Source organism: Bos mutus, chromosome X (assembly GCF_027580195.1).
Source record: "Bos mutus isolate GX-2022 chromosome X, NWIPB_WYAK_1.1, whole genome shotgun sequence".
NCBI lineage: Eukaryota > Metazoa > Chordata > Mammalia > Artiodactyla > Bovidae > Bos > Bos mutus.
This window is the reverse complement of record NC_091646.1, coordinates 60,087,797-60,112,868: the sequence shown is the minus strand read 5'-3', so window position 1 is coordinate 60,112,868 and position 25,072 is coordinate 60,087,797. Positions and strand designations below refer to the sequence as shown.

The following is a 25,072-nucleotide window of genomic DNA, read 5'->3' as shown; positions in this document are numbered from 1 at the left end:
AAGCCAGAAAGAAAAACACCACTACAGTATATTAACGCATGTATATGGAATTTAGAAAGATGGTGATGATGACCCTATATTCAAGACAGCAAAAGAGACACAGATGTAAAGAACAGAATGTTGGACTCTGTTGGAAAAGGTGAGGGTGGGATGATTTGAAAGAATAGCATTGAAACATGTATATTACCATATGTGAACTAGATCACCAGTCCAGGTTTGATGCATGAGACAGGGTGCTCAGGACTGGTGCATTGGGATAACCCTGAGGGATGGGATGGGGAGGGAGGTTGGAGGGGGTTTCGGGACGGGCGATACATGTACTCTCATGGCTGATTCATGTCAATGTTTGGCAAAAACCACTATAGTATTATAAAATAATTAGCCTCCAATTAAAATAAGTAAATTAATTAAAAAATAATGACAAATTCAATGACAAATTAGTTAAAAAAAAAAAAAAACTAATGAGAATAGCTAATGAATTACTCTTCCTCCCAGGGTCAAAACAATGCTCACTTATGTTCATCTAGGACAGATAAGAGACAATTATACCTGTACACATCATTACCTACTGCACAAGTTTTCATTTCGTATGATGAAAAGTTCACATTTGTAAATTTCCTACCAAGTACAATTTGATAAGTTGTTCTAACGTAACTCTGTACACAACCAACAGTTATGTTCAGATTTGGAGATGGAAAAAAAAACATTTTTCATACTCTTTGGTACTATTTTAATAGGCATTTTACCTTTGCTTAATTTATATATCTAAGAATAAACTATATTTAAGTTTTTTTTTTTTTTTTGAGGAACGTATCTTCAAGCATATATATAGTTTTGTAGGAAAAGGAGCCTGAATGTGAAGAAAATGTACACACTACAGTTGCTCTTTAGAGAGGAATATTCTTGTATTTTCCTTTTGGCCCATATATCTCTCATGCACACATACACAGGTGCATGTGTACACAGTTACACAGATTTGTGTGGACATATACATGTCCAAAACTCATGTTAAACTGATATCAAGCAATTAGATGTGTCTTAAGCAATTAGATTCATTTCTAGTTTAAGTAATCACCGTACTATACTCCATAATGGCTCTATCAGTTTACATTCTCACCAAATATGTAGGAAGGTTCCCTTTTCTGCATATCCTCTCCAGCATTTATTGTTTGTAGATTTTTTTGATGATGGCCATTCTGACTGGTGGACTTCCCTGGTAGCTCAGACAGTAAAGCGTCTGCCTACAATGCGGGAGACCTGGGTTCAATCCCTGGGTCGGGAAGATCCCCTGGAGAAGGAAATGGCAATCCACTCCAGTATTCTTGCCTGGAAAATCCCATGGACTGAAGAGCCTGGTAAGCTACGGTCCATGGAGTCACAAAGAGTCGGACACGACTGAGCAACTTCACTTTCATTTCACTTTCATTCTGACTGGTGTGAGGTGATACCTCACTGTAATTTTGATTTGCATTTCTCTAATAATTAATGAGATTTAGCATCTTTTCATGTGTTTATTGGTCATCTGTCTTCTTTGCAGAAATTTCTGCCCAGATCTTTTGCCCATTTTTTGATTGAGCTGGGTTTTTTTCTTTCTGATTTTGAGCTGCTTATATATTATGGAGATTAATCACTTGTCAGTTGTTCCATTTGCAATTATTTTCTCCTATTCTGAGGATTGTCTTTTAATCTTGTTTATCATTTCCTTTGCCTTTCAAAACCTTTCAGTTTAATTAGATTCCATTTGTTTGTTTTATTTTCATTTCCGTTACTCTATGAGATGGGTCAAAGAATAAATCTGCCATATAACCCAGCAGTCCCACTTACAGGGACTATACCCTGAGAAAGCCACAACTCTAAAAGACACAAGTACCCCAATATTCATTGCATCACCATTTACAGTAGCCAGGACATGAAAACAACCTAGATATCCATCTACAGATGAATGGATAAAGCAGAAGTGGTACATATATACAATGGAGTATTATTAAACCATAAAAAATAATGAATTTGAGTCAGTTCCAGTGAGGTGGATGAACCTAGAGCCTGTTATACAGAGCGAAGTAAGTCAGAAAGAGAAAAACAAATATTGTATATTAACACATATGTATGAAATCTCAGAAAATGTTATTGATGAATTTATTTGCAGGGAAGGAATGGAGACATAGATTTAGAGACTGCATCTGTGGATACAGTCAGGCAAGGAGAGAGTGGAATGAATGGAGAAAGTAACATTGACATATATACACTACCATATGTAAAACAGATAACTGGTAAGAAGTTGCTGTGTAACACATAGAGCCCAGACTGGAGCTCCGTGATGACTTAGAGAGGTGGGATAGGGAGAAGGTTGGGAGGTTCAAGACGGGGGTGATATATGTATAATTATGGCTGATTTGTGTTGTTGTAGGGCAGAAATCAACACAGCATTGTAAAGCAATTTTACTCTAATTTAAAAAAATAATAAAAATAGATTCAATCAATGAAAACCTGATTCTCTCAGTTCAAACTGTGAAATATTGTGTGTGAACACATCTAAAGTTATTGAATAGATTTCAGAAGCACTTATGCACTGCAAAATGTAATTACTGTGTCTTATCCCTTTAAGTTCCTGCTGTTTACAGTCTCTTTATGATGTCATCACTCAGCGTTACCAGTTTGAACTTACAGTGTTAAAGTCCTGGCAACCTATAGGCAGGGGAAATGTCTCTTCCAAGATTGTAAGTCCTCTTTTCAATAATTTTTAGTGTTTTTAACGGTTAGTATGCTCAATTTAGCTTCATATTTATATTTTAATATAATGTTCCTCTAATAGTAGCTACTTATAGATTAAAATTTGTATTTTACTAGCATCATGCTCTACCCAACTGAGCTACCTGGCCATGAATGAAAGTTGTATTTTAAACAGAGGTACAAAATTTCCATAACATCTTAAGTGTTTTACTTTGAAATTTAACTAGTTCAGGCTCTTTCACAAAATAGCTGCATGGCCTTGAATATTTTAATCACTCTGAATGTGTGTATATGTGTACTTATAACCACATCTTATTTTAGGGAGAAGGGAAGTAATTACTGTGTGTGAAGGCACTTCAAAATGAAAAGCATAATGAAACATAGTAAGACTTTATTATGGTACTCTGGTATACTTAATTTTCTATGTAAAGAACATTAGGCCATCCTGTTTTTCTGATAAAAAGGAAGACTTTATATTATTGCCAATTAAGACATTATAGTTAGTTGATTTTTCAAGGTATCATTAAGTGGATGATAAAATTTTATTCATAGGAATTAAACAAAAGTATTTCTTCAGGATTTAGTGGCTACATCATTCAGTGTTAGTCTCTATTTTAAAAGCCAATCTCCTTTAAAAGAGTATTACTGACAGTAATACAAAAAATTATGATGATGTAAGTGATATTGACTTAGAGCTAACAGCTAATATCCATATATATTAAGTTGAACCATATAAAACTATCAATATTCAGCCATTTTAACTCACAAAAATGGAAAATTCTTATGACACAACCTATTTTTAAAAGCATGTAAAAACCAGTAAGAAAGCTATAGTTAAGATGGAAGAGGTAATTTGCAGAAAAAAAGTCAAAGATCAGTAAAAATATGAAAAACTGCACAACTTCAACAGTGAAAATAAAGTTTAGAAAACCTTTGTCTCAGAAATTAAAATTCTAAAGAATTATAGAGATCTATTCCCTTTTAAAATGATATATTTCTATAATGTTTGGATTTTTTTTTCCAAAAAGTATGTATTATTTTTAGAATCAGAAAATGCAACATAGTTTGAAAAAAAAAACAAAGGAAAGAATTATTTTATCTAGAAATTAATGATTTAGTTCCCTAGTGCTTTTAAAATGTATTTCTAGTTTGATGTTGCCTATGTCTATTCTTGCCTCTTACATCACAAAGGGCTCAGATTATGTCACTACTGGACATTATTATCTCTTTTAAACACAGTGTTATAAGTAAATCCTTCTCTAGTGAGAAGTATTTTCTCCCATATCCCTTCATAAAACAGAACTCAGAGGTACTGTAGATTTGTTTCCTCAATGGCATTTCCAAATCTTTTCTCTTCTCTATTCCTTAAAAAGAGCTTGCTTGGAATCTCGTGCCATCAGATTATGTCACCTGATAGCTTTCTCTACTATATCCATTTGCTGATTCCATTGTTGCTCCACTTCATTTTGCCATGATTTTCTTATGCGGCCTACTACCATGCTGTACAGTACTATCAACTGTACTCTTGTCAATTCCTTGTGATTTTTCTGTTGTTGTTCAGCCTCTCAGTCATCACCAACTGTTTGTTACACCATGGACTGCAGCACACCAGGCTTCCCTTTCCTTCAACATATCCCAGAGCTTGCTCAAACTCATGTCCATTGAGTCGGTGATGTCATACAATGATTTCTACCTCTGTTGTCCCCTTCTACTTCTGCCTTCAGTCTTTCCCAGCATCAGGATCTTTTCCAATGAGTCAGTTCTTCAAATAAGGTGGCCAAAGTATTAGTGTTTTGGCTTCAGTATCAGTCCTTCCAATGAATATTCAGGATTGATTTCCTTTAGAATTAAGTGATTTGATGTCCTTGCAGTCTAAGGGACTCTCAAGAGTCTTCTACAACACCACAGTTCATAGGCATAAATTCTTCCATGCTCAGCCTTCTTTATGGTCCAACTCTCACATATGTACATTACTACTGGAAACACCATAGCTTTGACTAGATGGATTTTTGTCCACAAAGTAATGCCCCTGCTTTTTAATTTGCTGTCTAGGGTTTCAATGATTTTTTTCTCCAAGGAGCAAGTGTCTTTTAATTTCATGGCTACAGTCACCATCTGCAGTTATTTTGGAGCCCAAGAAAATAAAGTCCGGCACTGTTTCCATTGCTTCTCCATTTATTTGTCATGAAGTGATGAAACTGGATGCCATTATCTTCATTTTTTTGAATGTTGAGTTTTAAGCCAGCTTTTGCACTCTCCATTTTCACTTTCATTAAGAGACCCTTTAGTTCCTCTTCACTTTCTGCCATAAGGGTGGCGACATCTGCATATCTGAGGTTACTGAAATTTCTCCCAGCAATCTTGATTCCAGCTTGTGCTTCATTTAACCTGACATTTCACTTGATGTACTTTGCATATAAATTAAATGAACAGGGTGACAATATACAGTTTTGACGTGCTCCTTTCCCAATTTGGAACTAGTCCATGGTTTCATTTCCTGTTCTGTTGCCTCTTGACCTGCATACAGGTTTCTCAGGAGGCAGGTAAGGTGGTCTGGTATTCCTATCTGCTTAGGAATTTTCCACAGTTTGTTGTGATTCACACAGCCACAGGCTTTAGCATAGTCAATGAATCAGAAATAGATGTCTTTCTGGAACTCTCTTGCTTTTTCTATGATCCAACAGATGTTGGCAATTTGATCTCTGGTTCCTCTGCCTTTTCTAAATCCAACTTAAACATCTGGAAGTTCTTGGCTTACATACTGTTGGAGCCTAGCTTGGTGAATTTTGGGCATTACTTTGCTAGTGTGTGAAAGAGTGATTGTGGGGTAGCTTGAACATTCTTTGTGATTGCCTTTGTTTGGGACTGGAGTAAAAACTGACCTTTTCCAGTCTTGTGGCCACTGCGGAGTTTTCCATATTTGCTGGCATATTGAGTGCAGAACTTTCACAGCATTGTCTTTGAGGATTTCAAATAGATCAGCTGGCATTTCACCAACTCCACTAGCTTTGTTCGTAGTGATGCTTCTTAAGGCCCACTTGACTGTGGACTCCAGGATATCTGGCTCTAAGTGAGTGATCACACCATCATGGCCATCTAGGTCATGAAGATCTTTTTTCGTATAGTTCTTCTGTCTATTCTTGCTGCCTCTTCTTGATATCTTCTCCTTCTGTTAGGTCCATACAGTTTCTGTCCTTTATTGTTCCTATCTTTGTATTAAATGTTTCCTTATTATCTCTAGTTTTCTTGAAGACATCTCTAGTCTTTCCACTCTTGTTTTCCTCTATTTCTTTCCATTGTTCACTTAAAAAGGCTTTTTACAACCCCCCATGTATATGTGTCCTTTTCTACTTTGCCTTTTGCTTCTTTTCTTTTCTCAGCTATTTGTAAGGGCACCCTAAGGCAACCATTTTGCCTTTTTGCATTTCTTTCTTGGTGATGGTTTTGATCACTGCCTCCTGTACAATGTCACAAACTTTCATCTGTAGTTTTTCAAGCTCTCTGTCTATCAGATCTAATCTCTTGAATCTATATGTCACTTCCATTGTTTAATCGTAAGGGACTTGTTTTAGGTCATACCTGAGTGACCTATTGTTTTTGCCTACTTTCTTCAAATGAAGTCTAAATTTGACACTAAGGAGTTCATGATCTGAGCCACAGTCAGCTCCCAATTTTCTTTCAGACTGTATAAAACTTCTCCATCTTAAGCTGCAAAGAACAATCAGTCTGATTTTGGTATTGACCATCTGTTGATGTTCATGTGTAAAGTCGTCTGTTGTGTTATTGGAAGAGGATGTTTGCTATGATCAGTGTGTTCTCTTGGCAAAACTCTGTTAGCCTTTGCCCTGCTTCATTTTGTACTCCAAGGCCAAGCTTGCTCATTACTCCAGGTATCTCTTGACTTCCTACTTTTGCATTCCAGTCAGCTATGATGAAAACGACATCTCTTTTTTTGGTATTAGTTCTAGAAGGTCTTGTAGGTCTTCATAGAACCATTCAATTTGAGCTTCTTTGGCATTAGTGGTCAGGGCACAGATTTGGATTACTATGATATTGAATGGTTTGTCTTAGAAACAGAGATCATTCTGTCGTTTTTGAGATTGCACCCAAGTCCATTCTAAAGGAGATCAGTCCTGGGTGTTCTTTGGAAGGAATGATGTTAAAGCTGAAACTCCAGTACTTTGGCCACCTCATGAGAAGAGTTGACTCATTGGAAAAGACTCTGATGCTGGGAGGGGTTGGGGACAGGAGGAAAAGGGGACAACAAAGGATGAGGTGGCTGGATGGCATCACCGACTCGATGGACGTGAGTTTGAGTGAACACCAGGAGTTGGTATTGGACAGGGAGGCCTAGCGTGCTGAAATTCATGGGGTCACAAAGAGTCGGACACAACTGAGTGAACTAAACTGAACTGATTACAATTTTTACTCTCTTATTAACTATGAGGTCTACTCCATTTCTTCTAAGGGATTCTTGCCCACAGTAGTAGATGTAAAGGTCATCTGAATTAAATTCATGCATCCCAGCCCACTTTAGTTCACTGATTCCTAAAATGTCAATGTTCACTTTTGCCATCTCCTGTTTGACCACTTCCAATTTACTTTGACTCATGGACTTAACATTCCAGGTTTCTATGCATTATTGTTCTTACAGCATTGGACTTTACTTTAACTACCAGACACATCCAGAACTCGGCATTGTTTCCACTTTGGCTCAACTTATTCATTCCTTCTGGAGATATTTCTCCACTCTTCTCCAGTAGCATATTGGGCACATACTGATCTGAGGAGTTCATCTTTCAGTTTCGTATCCCTTTGCTTTTCCATACTGTCCATGGGGTTCTCAAGGCAAGAATGTTGAAGTGGCTTGTCATTCCTTTCTTCAGTGAACCATTTTTATCAGAATCTCCATCATGACTCATCTGTCTTGGGTATCCCTACACGCCATGGCTCATAGTTTCACTGTGTCACATAAGGCTGTGATGTATGTGATCAGTTTGTTTAGTTTTCTGTAATTGTCCTATTCATTCTGTTTGCCTTATGATGGATAAGGATAAGAAGCTTGTGGAAGCTTCCTGATGCTAGGTACTGAAAGTGAAAGTGAAGTCGCTCAGTCGTGTCTGACTCTGCAACCACATGGACTGTAGCCTATCAGGCTCCTCCATCCATGGGATTTTCCAGGCAAGAGTTCTGGAATGGATTGCCATTTCCTTCTCCAGGGGATCTGCCTGACCCAGAAATTGAACCCAGGTCCCTCGCATTGCAGGCAGATGCTTTACTGTCTGAGCCACCAGGGAAGCCCTGCTTGGTACTGGCTGTGGGCAAACTGGGTTTTGCTCTGATAGGTGGGGCCTTGCTTAGTAGAATTGTAATCCAATTTTCTGCTGATGTGGTGCTGTGTCCCCTCCCTGTACTTTGGCCTGAGGCAAAACTATGGTAAGAGTAATGGCAGTAATGGTGACCTCTTTCAAAAGACTTATGCCAGCACCATGTGGATCCCAGGACTGTTGAAGTCAGTGCCCCTTACCCTGCAGCATGCCACTGTTGAGCCATGCCTTCACCAGAGACTCCTGGACACTCACAGGCAACTCTGGCTCCGTCTATTGCGGGGTCACTGCTCCTTTCTCCTGGGTCCTGGTGTGCACAAGATTTTGTTTATGCCATCCAAAAGTTTGATTCCCCAGTCCTGTGGGTGTTCTGTAGTCAAATCCCACTGGCGTTCAAATTCCCTGGGGGTTCACAGTCCCTTTGCCAGATCCCCAGGTTGGGAAATCTGTTGTGGGCCATAGAACTTTTGTAACACTACAAGAACTTCTTTGGTATTACTTTTCTCCAGTTTGTTAGTCCTCTGCTCTGTGGCTTTATGATGGGGCTAATGTCAATCTCCTCCAAAAGGTCTGATGCCACATATCGTGCCTCCCAGGCCTTCTGCAGTCAGAGATCCTGTCACTGAGGCAGGCCACTTACTGACCTGTGCCTCTGCAGGAAACGCTCAGACACTCAAAGGCAGGTATGGCTCAGTCTCCTGTGCGGTCCCTAGGTCCTGTGAACACAAGACTTTGTTTGCACCCTTCAAGCATCTCTGGCCTGTGTAAGGTTTGAATCTAAATGAAATTTTGCCCCTCCTGCCATCTTGTTGGGACTTCTTCTTTGCCCTTGGATGTGGGGTATCATATTTTGGTTGGATCCAACTTTTTCCTGTGGATGGTTGTTCAGCAGCTAATTTCAATTTTGGAGTTCTCACAGGAAAAGGTGAGTGCACATCCTTCTTCTCCGCCATCTTTAATGTCCAATTATCTTGCCTTTCATCTAATTTCAATGGCTCACTTCCATACATAGCCCTCCAAAACCTCACTTTATAGCATTTCACTCTGCAACCACTGCCTCAGGTAACTTTAATAACCCCACTCCAACAATGTTTCCACCCCTCCAAAACTTACCATTGATTTACAATCATTGAACTCATCAATCCCTTCTCCATGGCTTTACTAATATTCTTACCCATTATAAATTCTTACCTATCTTAGATTCTTACACTCTCATGGTGAATCAGCACAAGTGTTTCCCTTCATAAAGCCTCAATTCCATCTCCCCACTCTCCTTTTGACATTTCTGCTAACAAAAACCCTAATTTTAGTTAAATCCGATTCTCCTATTACTCCACAGTGGTTGGTGGCACTTTTGCAACTGAACATGACTAAGGAAAGACATGTAACCATGATGATTGGCTTCAATTCATATTTATGATGACAAACTGCAAGTGTACTGTTAATGGTACCTGGCAATAATATTAAACTTCTATCATCTATTTATAGCTCTCCTATTCTTGAAGATGAGTGTTCCTCACTTTTTCCTCTCTTCTCAAATCTATAATAGCTACACTCTATCCTACTCTCAGCTAGGGGAAAATTTCATCATCATCACTACTGAATATATACTAATCTACAGGCATATTACAACCCTATTTTCTGCCTTCTCTTTTATTATAGATGCCCTTTTCCTGCTCATGCCTGAGTATAATTTGAAGTGTGACAATTTCTTAAGGCAGTCAAAACAAATTACCATAAACTGAGTGGCTTAATTGTCTCATACTTCAGGAAGCTTTAAGTCCAAAGTTAAGGTGTCAGCAGATTTGGCTCCTTGAGGCTCTGAGGGAGGCCTATGCCTCTACCCTAGGTTACAGCAGTTGCTGGCAATCATTGGTATTCTTTGGTTTATAGATGCATCACTTCAATCTCTGCCTCCAACATCACAAAATTCACTCTCCCTGTGTGTGTGCCAAGTTTCCCCTTTTCATAATGACACCAGTCATTGTAGTCGGCCCCACTTTAATCCAGAATTATCTCATCTTAACTTGATTACATCTGTAAAAGACACTATTCCCAAATAAGGTCAAATTCACAAGTACCAACTGGTAAGACTTGTGTTTATCTTTATAAGGGACACAAATAAACTCACAACACTGGGTGCTGGATTTTCTCCACCAAAAGTATAGCTCCTATACTGGTAAGACTTGTGTTTATTTTTATAAGGGGCACAAATCAACTCACAACACTGGGTGCTGGATTTTCTCCACCAAAAGTATAGCTCCTATTCTGTTCTTCTCTATTCTCATTGTCTTTCCTTTTATTACAGAATTTTGCTGATACAGTTAACATGTAATATTGTTTAAGTTTAAGGTGTACAATGTGATGATTTTTTATGCATGCATATTGCAAAATAATTACCACAGTAGGATTACTTAACACTTCCATTACATCACAAAAATACTATTTCTTTTTGTGGTGAGAACATTTATGGTCTACTCTCATACCAAATTTCAAGTATATAATATAGTGTTGTTAACTATAGTCAACACAATAAATACCAGAAATTATCCATATTTTAACTGAACGTTTGTACACTTTGAATGATACCTCTGAATTTTCCCCCACCTCTCAGTTTGTTCTTTAAGTATGGCTTCTTTAGAATCCATTTATAAGTGAGATTGTACTGTATATGTCTTTCACTAACTTACTTCACTTATCATAATGCCTCAAGGTCCTTCCATGTTGTCATAAATGCCAGAACTCCCTTCTTTATCATGGCTAAATTAGATAAATGATTGATAGATGATAGATAAGTCTCATATCTCTTCAAGTGTGATTTCTTTTCCTTTAGATATATGTCCAGTAGTAGAGTTGCTATAAAAATATGGTAGTTTTGTTTTTAATTTTTGAAGAACCTCCCTCTTGTTGCCCACAGTGGCTATACCAATTGACATCTGTACCAAAGTGCCCAAATTTCCTTTTATCCACAGCTTCACCAATACTTGTCTCTACTATTTTTGATAAGAGCCATTCTAACATATATGAGATGATATCACACTCTAGTTTTGATATTAGTTACCCTGATTATTATGTTGGGCATCTTTTCATATACTTGTTGGCCATTTTTATAAATACTCTGGCAAAGTATCTCCAGTTTCTTTGCTCACTTTAAAAAAAAAATAGGGTTGTTTGGATTATTTCTGCTGATGAGCTGTATCAGTGTCTCATATATTTTGAATATTAACCCTTTATCAGATAGACAATTTGAAAACATGTTGTCTCATTCCATAGGCTGTTGTTGTTGTTTTTTGGTATTGTTTCTTTTGCTGTAAAAAAGCTTTTCAGCTTATTCATTTCTCTTTTTGTTAGCCTGTACTTTCTTGCTGTCATATCAAAAAAAAAAAAAAAAATCAGTGACAAGAGAATATCAAAAAGCTTTTTTCCTGTTTTCTTCTAGGAGCTGAACAGTTTCAGCTTCATTGAAGAGCTATCTTTTCCCCATTTTTTTATCTTGGTATTTCTGGGTTGTCGATTCTGTTATAACAGTCTGTATAATTTTTTTATGCAAGTACATTCTAGTTTTTAAGAGTAGTTTACAATCAGGAACTGTGAGTCTTCAACATTTGTTCTTTCTCAAGAATGCTTTGGATATTCATAGTCTTTTGTGGTTTTGTACAAATTTTAGATTTGTGTTTTCAATTTTTGTGAAAAACGCCATTGACATTTTCATAAGGATTGCATTTAAACTATAAATGGCTTTTGGTTGGTAGTCTGGACATTTTAACAACATTATTCTTCTGATTCATGAACTTGAAATGCCTTTCCATTTATTTGTATCTTATATATTTTCTTTCATCAAAATCTTATAGCTTTTAGTGTGTAGCTATTTAACTTCTTTGGCTAAATATATTTATAAGGATTGTGTTACTTTAAACTTTTGTAAATCAGATAGTTTTCTTTAGTTTTCAGATATTTTGGTTTTAGTGTATTAAAGTGCAACTGATTTCTATATGTTTTGTATCCTGCAAATGTACTGAACTTGCTGATTAGTTCTAATAGTTTTTGGTAGAATCTTCAAGACTTTCTATATTCAAGACCACATATTTGCAAACAAAAATAATTTGACTTATTCCTAATTTGGATGCTGTGTATTTATTTTCTTGCCTAATTGCTCTGGCTAAGGTTTCCTCTACTATGTTGACTAAGAGTGGCAAGAGTGGTTGTACTTGTTCCTGATCACAGAGGAAAAGCTTTCAACATTTAAACATTTAGTGTAATGTAAAATGAGAGTTTGCCATTGATGGCCTTTATTACATTAAGGTACATTTCTTCTATAGCCAATTTGTTGAGAGTATTTTTTCTATATGGAAGAATGTTATATTTTGTCAATGCTTTTTCTGTGCCTATTGAAATTATTATGTGATTTTCAGTTTTCATTCTATTAATATAGAGTCACATTTACAGATTTGTAATCATACTGTATAATATTTGTAATATCATGGTGATTGGAAAAGATGTCTGATATTATTTCAATCTTCTTAAACTTTCTAAAACATGTTCTTTGACATATGATCTTTTGTGGAGACTGTTCTGTGTGCTCTTCAGAGGCATATGTATCCTGATGTTATTGGATGGACTGTTAGGCCCTTTTGGTATAAAATATATTCCAAATTTAATTGTTCCTTATTGATTTTTATATCTGTAGAATCTATCTATTGTTGCAAGTTGGTATTGAAGTCCCACACTATTATTGTATTAGTGCATATTTTTGCCTAAAGACCTGTTAGTATCTACTTAATATATTTAGGTATTCTAATCTTTGCTGAATATATATTTATCATTGTTATATCTTCTTATGAATTGATCTCTTTATAATCATAAAAGGACCTTCTTTTTCTCTGATTATGGTTTTTTACTTAATGTCTATTTTTTCTGATGAAAGCTCTCTTTTGATTTCCACTTGTATGGAATATATTTTTCCATCACTTCATTTTGAATCTATATGTGATCTTAAAACTGAAGTGACTCTCTTGTGAGTATCATATAGTTATGTCTTGTTTTTACATTCATTCAGCTACTCTATGTATTTTATTTGGAGAATTTAATCCATTTACTTTTAGAGTAATTACTAATAAATAAAAACTTACTAATGTCATGTTATTCTTTCTTATTGTTTTATAGTTCTCTTGTTTCTTTCTTCCTTCATCTCTTGCTGCCTTCCTTTTTAAATTGATTAATATCATAGTAAGTTGTTTTTATTCCCCTTTTCCTTTATCTTTTGTGTATCTACTAAAAGTTTTTGCCTTGCAGTTCCATCAGTTTAAAAAAACTCTTAATGTTATAGTTTATTTTTCACTGATAAATACTTAACTTCGATTAAGTTAACATATAATCATATTATAGTATTAAAGTATTCTGAATTTGACTATATACTCCTTTTCCAAGTGTGTTGAATATATTCATGTCTTTTCATGTTATCAGTTATTATCCTTTAATTTCACATTGAAGAACTTTCATTTCTTGTAAGAAACATCTAATGGTAATGAACTCTGTAATTTTTTTTTTGGTCTGAGTTCTTTTTTTCTCATTTATTTAGGAAGGAAAACTTTTGTTAGATAAAATGTTCTTTGTTGGCAGGGTGTTTTTTTTTTTTTTTTTTCAACTGGAAGTTAATTACTTTATAATATTGTGGTGTGGTTTTTGCCATACAATGACGTGAATCAGCCATGGGTGTACATGTGTCCCCCCATCTTGAACTTCCTTCCGCATCCCATCCCTCTGGGTTGTCCCAGTGCATCTGCTTTGAGTGCCCTGCTTCATGCATCAAACTTGCACTGGTCATCTATTTTACATATGGTAATATTCATGTTTCAATAATATTCTCTCAAATCATTCCACCCCTTCCTTCTCTGACATAGTCCAAGTCTGTTCTTTATGCCTGTGTCTCTTTTTCTGTTTTGCACACAGGGTTGTTATTACTGTCTTTCTAAATTCCATATATATGCATTAATATACTGTATTGATGTTTCTCTTCTCACTTACTCTGTGTAATAGGCTCCAGGTTCATCCACCTCATTAGAACTGACTCAAATGTGTTGTTTTTTATAGCTGAGTAATAGTCCTTTTTTCTCCTTCAGCCCTTTGAATATACCATCTCATTCTCTTCTGAATTGTAAGATTTCTTCAATAATTCATGAATTGTTTCTCTTAATGGTATCCTGTAGATCACATAGGATTTCTTCAGTCTTTTTCATTTGTGTTCTTTGTTCTATTCTGAATGAATAATTTCAAAAGTCCTGTTTTTCCATTCTTAGGCTTTTTCTTCTGTTTGATCTATTCAGCTTTGTGCTCTGCTGTGTATTGCATTTTTATTTAATTCACTATATTCTTCAGCTTGAGAATTTTTTTTAATGATTTCCACCACTTTATTAAACTGTTAAATTTGTTAGTGTATTGTTTCCCTAATTTCAGTGAATTGTCTTTCTGTGCTTTCTTGTAGCTTATTGAACTCTAAAACAGCTGTTTTGAATTCTTTATTAGATAAATCACAAATCACTATGTCTTTGTGATTGGTTGCTGGAAGATAATTATGATACTTTTGTGGTATCATGTTTCTTTGATTTTTCACGTTTCTTGAAGTCTTACATTACTGGCTTCACATTTGAAGAAGCAGTAACCTCCTCTATTCTTTGGGAGATAAATACCTTCCATCAGACCTGCTAGGGGTTCTGGGGTTTCCTCAGACCCTCTATGGCTGTTTCTTGATCCCTTTTGCAGCAGAATTCTTAAGCTTGTAACCATCTTTCGATCTTACAGTGTACCAGGGCCACTGCTGAAAGTCTCCATTTTACTTTCTTAGTGGCAGAACCAAAGCTCATATTTGTGGTTTCTTTTTGGCCCACAGATTCATGCCAGCTTTCTGTGCATGCTCACTAACTCTCTTTCAAAGCTCACACTCACCATTATTAAAAATATATACAAGGAACCAGCCACAGGGTGGGAGTATGTATGGATAAAGCACATGATATTCTGGGGATGCCTGAGGGCCAGTTGTGGATATTCCTGAGCAAGTCATCTCCAGCAGCTTGTGGGTAGGCTTCATGATGTAGTTTGCAACACTATCAGATCAGATCAGATCAGTCGCTCAGTCGTGTCCGACTCTTTGCAACCCCATGAATCGCAGCACACCAGGCCTCCCTGTCCATTACCAACTCCCGGAGTTCACTCAGACTCACATCCATCGAGTCAGTGATACCATCCAGTCATCTCATCTTCTGTCATCCCCTTCTCCTCCTGCCCCCAATCCCTCCCAGCATCAGAGTCTTTTTCAATGAGTCAACTCTTCGCATGAGGTGGCCAAAGTACTGGAGTTTCAGCTTTAGCATCATTCCTTCCAAAGAAATCCCAGGGCTATAGGATTTACTTTCCTTTAATGCCCTAGGAGGGTCATATCTGCTGCTCTCTCAGCTTCTTCTTGCTTCCATCCATGCTGCTCATGACTCAGTATTCTATATGTGGTGACAGAGAAATGATCCTTTTTGACAGCATCATACACTGCAAGGAAGCTGGATGCTCACTCACACAACCTTACTGTCTCTTATGGGAGAAATTATAGGCCAAGGAGATTTCTTTTAGCAGTATACTGTGCTACCTTAAGGGAGGGATGATGTCTATAAAGTCAAGTATTGCTCTGACCCTCTCCAAGCACCCAAATTTATATTTTTTGCTCTCATTATAACCTATAATCATTCTCCTGGAAATTTGGACTTCCACAAAGGCTGTCTTATCTGTGGGAGATTGTCTAAAACAATGTTCTCCAGGGACTCCTGGACGCTAGTTGAGGGGGGTTGAGGCTAGTTCTTGGGCCACAATGGAAACAAGGCCTATCATCAAACTGCTTTATTCTTCTCTAACCCCATTGTTTCCCTCTTTATAAGAACTCTGGTGACTATATCTAGTATCTTCTAGGGTAATCAAATAATTTCCTGTTCACAAGGTTTTAATTTAGTCACATGTGCAAAGTCCTTTTTTCCATATAAAACAACATTCACAGGTTTCAGGGATTTGGATATGAATACTTTGAGGAGTCATTTATCAACTTTTTACAATGCTCAATATTAATTAGCTGAATGAATAAATTAATGAAAATCACATAATACTTTCTTGTTCAAATTTGAAGGATTGACTCATTCAGTTACCAGGGGATACAACTGCAAGAATAGTAATGAATGAAAACAAGTGGAGCAAAAACAATAGGACAATAAGGAAGTCAGCTTTATAAAAGGTAGATTTGAAGTAAGATACACATAAACTGAAAAAGAATGGAGATTTTTTTTTAATGTAAAGTGATTAGCCTCCAGTTAAAACAAACAAATTTATATTAAAAGAACAGAAAATTTTGAAGGAAAATTTTCACTTCAGAAAAATTTAAATGAGTAAAAAATTGTAAAATTATATGAAATGATATAGTATCTTTGAAAGCATATTTTAAACAGCAACTATTTTAAACAGAAAGGATAATAAGCATATTAATTATTATTGTTATTACTATTGTCATGACTATACTATCTCTCTTAAGATATTGAAAGAACAAATGTCTTTTCTATACTTTTTTTTTTTTTTTTACATTTCCATTACTGTAAAAAGAAAGAGTATTAGAGTTAATGATAACTGGATAACAGAAGCCAAATCTGTCGTTCTATTCCATTATGGTTATATATTTTTGTGTCATGTTTAAGAAACATTTACTCCACTATCACTAAGATAGTCTCCTTTGTTACCTCCTGGAAACTTTACTCTTTTACCTTTCACTTTTGGGTCTACTTTGCATCTAGGATTGATTTGAGTGTGTAATGTGAGATCAGGTCAAGAATCACTTTTTTTTTTTTTTTCCCCTAGAAGATATCCAGTTGATTAGTACTGTTTATTGAAAATCTAATTTTTCTTCAATGTGTAACAACTTTGAGACAATTCATATGACCATATCTATATAGGTCTCTCTTTTTTTAACTCCTTAGTCTGTATTGTAGGCTACTTGTCTTCAGGCTGATACTTCTTGTTATTGCTCAGTTGCTCAGTGGTGTATGACTCTGTGATCCCATGGACTGCAGCATGCCAAGCTTCCCTATCCTTCACCATCTCCCAGAGCTTGCTCAAACTCATGTCCATTGAGTCAGTGATGCCATCCCACCATCTCATCCTCTATCATCCCCTTCTTCTTCTGACTTCTATTTTTCCCAGAATCAGGGTCTTCTCTAATGAGTTAGCTCTTTGCATCAAGTACCAAAAGTATTGGCGATTCAGCTTCAACATAAGTCCTTGCTTCCCTGATAGCTCAGTTGTTAAAGAATTCACCTGCAATTCAAGAGACCCTGGCTCAATTCCTGGGTTGGGAAGATCCCCTGAGAAGTGATAGACTACCCACTTCAGTATTTTGGGGCTTCCTTTGTGGCTCAGCTGGCAAAGAATCCTCCTGCAATGAGGGAGACCTGGGTTCAAATCCCTGGGTTGGGAAAATCCCCTGGAGCAGGGAAAGGTGACCCACTCCAGTATTCTGGCCTGGAGAATTCCATAGGCTGTATAGTCCATTGGGTTACAAAGAGTTGGACGTGAATAATCAGGGTTTGTTTTCTTTAGGATTGACTGGTTTGATCTCCTTGCAGCCCAGGGACTCTCAACCTGGTCTTCTCCAACACCAGAGTTCAAAAGCATCAGTTCTTTGGCGCTCAGTTCTCTTTATGGTCCAACTCTCACATCCATACATGACCACTGGAAAAACCATAGCTTTGACTATATGGACCTTTGTCTGCAAAGTAATGTCTCTTCTTTTTAATATGCTGTCTAAGTTTATCACAGTTTTTCTTCCAAGAGCAAGTATCTTTTAATTTCATGGCTACAGTCACTCTTCACAGTGATTCTGGAGCCCAAGAAAATAAAATCTCTCACTGTTTCCATTGTTTCCCCATATATTTGCCATGAAGTGATGGGGCCAGATAACATGATCTTCGTTTTTTGAACGTTGACTTTTAAGCCAGCATTTTAACTCTCCTCTTTCACCTTCATCAAGACACTCTTTAATTCATTTTTGCTTTCTGCCATAAGGGTGGTGTCATCTGCATACATGAGGTTATTGATATTTCTCCTGGCAATCTTGATTCCAACTTGTGCTTCATCCAGCCAGGCATTTCACACATTATACCCTGCATGTAGTTCAAATAAGAGGGGTGACAATACACAGCCTCATTGTACTCCTTTTCCAATTTTGAATCAGTGCATGTTCCATATCAGGTTCTAATTGTTGCTTCTTGACCTGCATACATCATCTTAATTGCTGTCACTTTTTAATAATTGATATATGGTAAAATATGTCAATATATAATATTGATATTTAATAATACATATCCTTCACATTGGTTATTTATCTTTCAAATTGTCTTGTATATTCTTGGTTCTTATTTCCATATAAAATTTTAAATTATCTAGTCAGTTATCACAAAAAGTCAGGGCAAATTTTATTGGGATTACATTGAATGATTTGGGAAGAATTGTTACATTTATAGCATTGAACCTTCTGAATATAGTATATAGCTCTATTTACTTATGTTTTCTTTAATTTATCTTAACATTGATTTGTATCCTTCAGTGTAGAGGCATTGCACATATATCTCTAAATTTATTTTGAGTATTTTGTACTTATGCTATATGTCATTAACATAAGTACAAAATGCTTAAAACCACATGCAGGTATGACCTAAATCAAATCCCTTATGATTATACACTGGAAGTAACAAATAGATTTAAGAAATTAGGTCTGATAGACAGAGTGCCTGATGAGCTATGGATAGAGATTCATGACATTTTACAGGAGGCAGTGATCAAGATCATCCCCAAGAAAAAGAAATGCAAAAAGGCAAAATGGTTGTCTGAGGAGGCCCTACAAATAGCTGTGAAAAGAAGAGAAGCTAAAGGCAAAGGAGAAAAGGAAAGATATCGATTTGAATTCAGAGTTCCAAAGAATAGTAAGGAGAGATAAGAAAGCCTTCCTCAATGATCAATGCAAAGAAATAGAAGAAAACAGAGAATTTCTGGGAGAGGCTAGAGATCGCTTCAAAAAAAATTAGAGCTACCAAGGGAATATTTCACTCAAACATGGTCACAATAAGGGACAAAAATGGCATGGACTTAACAGAAGCAGAAGATATTAAGAAGAGGTGGCAAGAATACACAGAAGAACTACACAAAAAGATCTTCATGACCTAGATAACAACGATGGTGTGAACACTCACCTAGAGCCAGACATCCTGGAATGTATAGTGAAATGTGCTTTAGGAAGCACCCCTATGAACAAAACTAGTGGAGGTGATGGCATTCCAGTTGAGCTATTTCAAATCCTAAGAGATGATGTTGTTAAGGTGCTATACTCAATATGCCAGCAAATTTGGAAAAGTCAGCAGTGGTCAAAGGACTGGAAAAGTTTAGTTTTCATTTCAATCCCAAAAATGGGAAATGCCAAAGAATGTTCAAACTACCACACAATTGCACTCATTTCACGTGCTAGCAAATAATGTTCAAAATTCTCCATTCAGTCTTCAACAGTACGTGAACCAAAAATTTCCAGATGTTCAAGTGGAATTTAGATAAGGCATAGGAACCAGAGATCAAATTGTCAACATCTGTTTGATCATAGAAAAAGCAAGAGAGTTTCATAAAAACATCTACTTCTGCTTTATTAATTACACCAAAGCCTTTGAATGTATAGATCACAACGAACTGTGGAAAATTTTTCAAGAGGTGGGTATACCAGACCACTTTACATGCCTCCTGATAAATCTGTATGAAGGTCAAGAAGCAACAGCTAGAACTGGACATGGAACAATAGTCTGGTTCCAAATTGGGAAAGGACTATGTCAAGGCTGTATATTGTCACCCTGCTTATTTAATATATATGCAGAGTTCAGGTCAGTTCAGTCCCTCAGTTGTGTCCGACTCTTTGCACCCCATGGACTGCAGCACACCAGGCCTTCCTGTCCATCACCAACTCCTGGAGTTTACTCAAACTCATGTCCATTGAGTCAGTGATGCCATCCAACAATCTCATCCTCTGTCGTCCCTTTCTCCTCCTGCCTTCAGCCTTTTCCAGCATCAGAGTCTTTTCCAGTGAGTCAGTTCTTTGCATCAGGTAGCCAAAGTATTGGAGTTTCAGCTTCAGCATCAGTCCTTCCAATGAATATTCAGGACTGATTTCCTTTAGGATGGACTGGTTGGATCTCCTTGCAGTCCAAGGGACTCTCAAGAGTCTTCTCCAACACTGCAGTTCAATTCTTTGGTGCTCTGTCTTCTTTATAGTCCACCTCTCACATACATACATGACTACTGGAAAAACATAGCTTTGACTAGACAGGCCTTTGTTGGCAAAGTAATGTCTGTGCTTTTTAATATGCTGTTTAGGTTGATCATGAGTTTTCTTCAAAGAGCAAGCTTCTTTTAATTTCATAGCTACAGTCACCATCTGCAGTGATTTTGGAACCCCCAAAAAATAGTCTGTCACTGTTTTCACTGTTTCCTCATCTACTTGCCATGAAGTGATGGGACCAGATGCCATGATGCAGAGTGAAAAGTGAAAGTGAAGTCGCTCAGTCATGTCCGACTCTTTACGACTCCGTGGACTGTAGCCCGCCAGGATCCTCCATCCATGGGATTCTCCAGGCAAGAATACTGGAGTGGGTTGCCATTTCCTTCTCCAGGGGATCTTCCTGACCCAGGGATTGAACCCACGTCTCCTGCATTGCAGGCAGACGCTTTAACCTCCGAGCCACCAGGGAAGCCCATGATGCAGAGTACATCTTTCCTCAAGAGGCTCTTTGGTTCCTCTTTACTTTCTGCCACAAGGGTGGTGTCATCTATGTATTTGATTCCTCTTTACTTTCTGCCACAAGGGTGGTGTCATCTATGTATACTTTGATGACACCACCCTTGTGGCAGAAAGTAAAGAGGAACCAAAGAGCCTCTTGAGGAAAGTGGAAGAGGAGAGTGAAAAAGCTGGCTTAAAACTCAACATTCAAAAAACTAAGATCCTACATCCAGTCCCATCACTCCATGGCAAATAGATGGGGAAACAATAGAAAAAATGACAGACTTTATTTTTCTTTGACTCTAAAATTATTGCAAATGGTGACTGCAGCCATGAAATTAAAATACGCTTGCTCTTGGAAGAAAAGCTATGACCAACCTAGACAGCATATGAAAAAGCAAAGACATTATTTTGCAGACAAATTGCGTCTAGTCAAAGCTATGGTTTTTCCAGCAGTCATGTATGGATGTGAGAGTTGGACTATAAAGAAAGTTGAATGTCAAAGAATTGATGCTTTTGAACTGTGGTCTTGGAGAAGACTCTCGAGAGTCTTGGACTGCAAAGAGATCAAACCAGTTAGTCCTAAAGAAATCAGTCCTGATATTCATTGGAAAGACTGATGCTGAAGCTGTAGCTCCAATACTTTGGCCACCGGATGTGAAGAACTGATTCATTGGAAAAGACTCTGATGCTGGGAAAGGTTGAAGGTGGGATGAGAAGGGGACTAACAGAGAATGAGATGGTTGAATGGCATCACTGACTTGATGGACATGAGTTTGAACAAGTTCTGGGAGTTTGTGAGGGACAGGGAAGCCTGGTGTGCTACAGTCCATGGGTCTCAAAGAGTCAGACACATCTGAGTAACTGAACTGAACTGACAAATTGTATTATTAAAATATTTTCTAATTGGTTGTATACCTAAATATAATTGATTTTCACATTTAATCTTATATCTATTTTGCTAAATTATCTTATTAATTCTAATTGTGTGGATTTTCTACATAAACATGCTGCCTGTAAATACTAACAGTTTTATTTATTTTTCCCCCTATTCTTGACATTTTGTTTATATTTTTCTTTCCTTATTGCACTAGCTAGAACCTCCAGTGAAATATTACATTGAAGTTTTACTAGCAGATATCCTTTTGTTGTTTCTGAGCTTAAGGGGAATATTTCTAATGCTTCAGCACTGTGTATTTGTATTTTCTCTAGTCTTCTTAAATATCCTCTATCAGGTTAAGGAAGTTTCTTTCCAATTTTTATTTGCTAAAATTTTACCATGAATTTGTTAGACTGCATATTGAAATGTTCATATAATTTTCCCTTCTTTATTTTGATGTGTTAATGTGGTGAATTTCAAATGTTAAACTAACCTGAATTAAATCCTGCTTTATTGTGGTAGATTATCCTTTCTATGTATTGAATTAGATTGAATGTTTAAGGGTAGGGGTATTTATATTTATGAGAGATATAAGTCTGTGATTTTTTTCTATTAATGACCTCATCAGATTTTGGTATCAACGTTATGTTTTTTTTCATATAATAAATTCAAAAGTCATTCTTCTTTTTCTGTTCTTTGGAAGATTTTTTGAATAATTGTTACTTTCTCTTCCTTAGGTGTTTGGGAGAATTAATCAATGAAGACATCCACACCTGGAATTCTCTATGTCGGTAAGTTTTTAATGATCAAACAATGTCTTTAGTATACATATAGCAATCCATATTTTCTTTTTTTTTTTTATCTTTATTTTTATTTTTTATGCTGAATTTATTTTTTTAATTTTATTTTATTTTTAAACTTTACATAATTGTATTAGTTTTTGCCAAATATCAAAATGAATCCACCACAGGTATACATGTGCTCCCCATCCTGAACCCTCCTCCCTTCTCCCTCCCCATACCATCCCTCTGGGTCATATTTTCTACTTAACCCTTGTTTCAGATTTAATATGTTTTCTTTTTAAAGGAATTTGCTTATTTCACCTAAATTTTCAATACATTAGCATAAAGCTTTTGCATCTTTTATTTCTTTCTGATGATAATTTTATTATTTTTTCCTCATATATGTTGGCTTTGTTTTGCTGTTCTGTTTTTAGCTTCTTAAACTAGATACTTAAGTCATTAACTTTTCAGCTATTCCTCTTTTCTAATTTACAAATTTAAAGTTATAAAGTTTTAAATAGGTTTTTACATCCAAAGTTTCAAATAGGTTTTTACACCCCACAAATATTTAAATACTGTATTTACCTTATGCTCTTCAAAATGTTTTAAAAATATTTTCTTGTTTCCATTGTAATTTATTCTTTGATCCATAGATTGTATTTTTAATTTCCAATTGTTTAGATTTTTTTTTTTTTTTTAGTTTCTGTTGTTGATTTCTAGCTTTAGTCAACTGTGAGTAGCAAACATATGCCATATGATTTAGTACTTTGATACTTGTTTAGACTTGCTTATTGCCTAGCCTATGGTCACTTTTTGTTAAATGTTCCATGTGAACTTGAAGAAAATGTATAGTATTGTGCAGTTATTTGGTGTAATGTCTTTATATTATGCCAACTTTTGTCAGTCATGTTATTCAACTTTTTTGTATCTCTACTGTATATTCTTTTCTTCTTGTTCTATTAATTATTTAAATAAATATGCTGAAGTTCCCAACTATAATTGTCAGTTTCCACATTACTTTTCCTTTTATAAATTATAGTTTTATGGTTTTTAGAGCTATGTCAGTGGGTACATGCATATTTAGAATTATTACATCTTTCTGTTGGATTAACCCCTTTACCATTATAAAATATTCCTATTTACCTTTATGTATCTTAAAGGTAACTTTGACATTAGTTTAGCTCCACAAGCTTATTATCCATTAAGGTACACAGTGTATCCCTTTTCCATTAAAAAAAATCATGTTCTCTTATATTTTAGGTTTATTATAATCCACTGTGCAGATTCATGTTTTAAGTGGTGTACTTAGTCCATATAGTTTTCTGTGGTAAGAAAATTAAACATGAGAACTACTCACCAAATTTTTAAGTGTAAAATACAGTATTGTTAATTATAGGCCCAATGTTATGCAGAAAACCTCTATAACTTGTTGATTTTAGTCCATTTGATTTTTAAAATTGTATTTATTTTTGGCAGCAATGGGTCTTTCTTGGATTTCCCTGGTAGCTCAGGTGGTAAAGAACCCATCTACAATGCAAGAGACCCTTGTTCGATTCCTGGGTCAGGAAAATCCCCTGGAGAAGGGACAGGCTACCCACTCCAGTATTCTTGGGTTCCCCTGGTGGCTCAGAGGGTAAAGAATTTGCTGTATTGTTGCTGCGTGCGGGCGTTTTTCTAGCTGTGGTGAGCGGGAGCTACTCTTGTTGGGCATGAGCTTCTCACTGCAGTAGCTTCTCGTTACAGACCACAGGATCTAGATGCACAGGCTTCAGCAGTTGTGGCAAACAAACTCAGTAGTTGAGGCACTCAGGCTTAGTTGTTTTACAGCATGTGGAAACTTCAGAGGCCAGGGATCAAACCTGTGTCTCCTGCTTTGGCAGACAGATTCTTACTCACTGCACACCAGGGAAGTCCCCAGTCCATTTGCTTTTAATGTAATAGCTTTATGTTTGAATTTACACCTATCATTTTAGTTTTATTATTTATCCCATGTTTTTGTTTATTTATCCTTTATTGCTTTCCTTTATATTAATCAAACATTTTAATTACATTTCCTTCTCTATTATTTTATTTATACAATTTTAGTTATTATTTAGTGGTTATGTTTTAATTTATAGAAGTATATCACAGATTTGTCTTTACAACTCCTAATCAAGCTTCTTATAACACCTTAACTCCAATTATTTCACCAATCTTTATTACCACTATCAATTTTGAATTTAAATTTATAAATTTTATTTTAAGCTTACCAGATTATCATTATTATGTGTAAATACTTAATATTCATGTTCTGCACCCAAATATGTGCTGTCTTATGCTCTTTTTTTTATCTTAAGTATGTATTATCTTAGGTCATTTCCTTCTACCTGAAGAATTCTTACTTGTATTTTTGTACTTTCTGCTAGCCATACAACTCTCACAATTTTTTTTATTTTAATATAAAAACAATGTCTATTTCACACTCACTTTTGAAAAATATTTGTGCTATGATAAAAACCTTAAATTGTCAGGGCTTTTAGCT

At 36.1% G+C, this 25,072-nt stretch overlaps 1 protein-coding gene across 1 annotated transcript in view; it reads left to right on the top strand.

Moving 5' to 3' along the window:
- Positions 1 to 25,072, top strand: part of CYLC1 (cylicin 1) — a 52,878-nt gene that overhangs the window by 6,275 nt on the left and 21,531 nt on the right. The window contains exon 2 of the mRNA XM_070366585.1: positions 22,507 to 22,560. Coding sequence (XP_070222686.1) covers positions 22,507 to 22,560 — 54 coding nt within the window. The remainder of the gene's footprint in view (positions 1 to 22,506; positions 22,561 to 25,072) is intronic.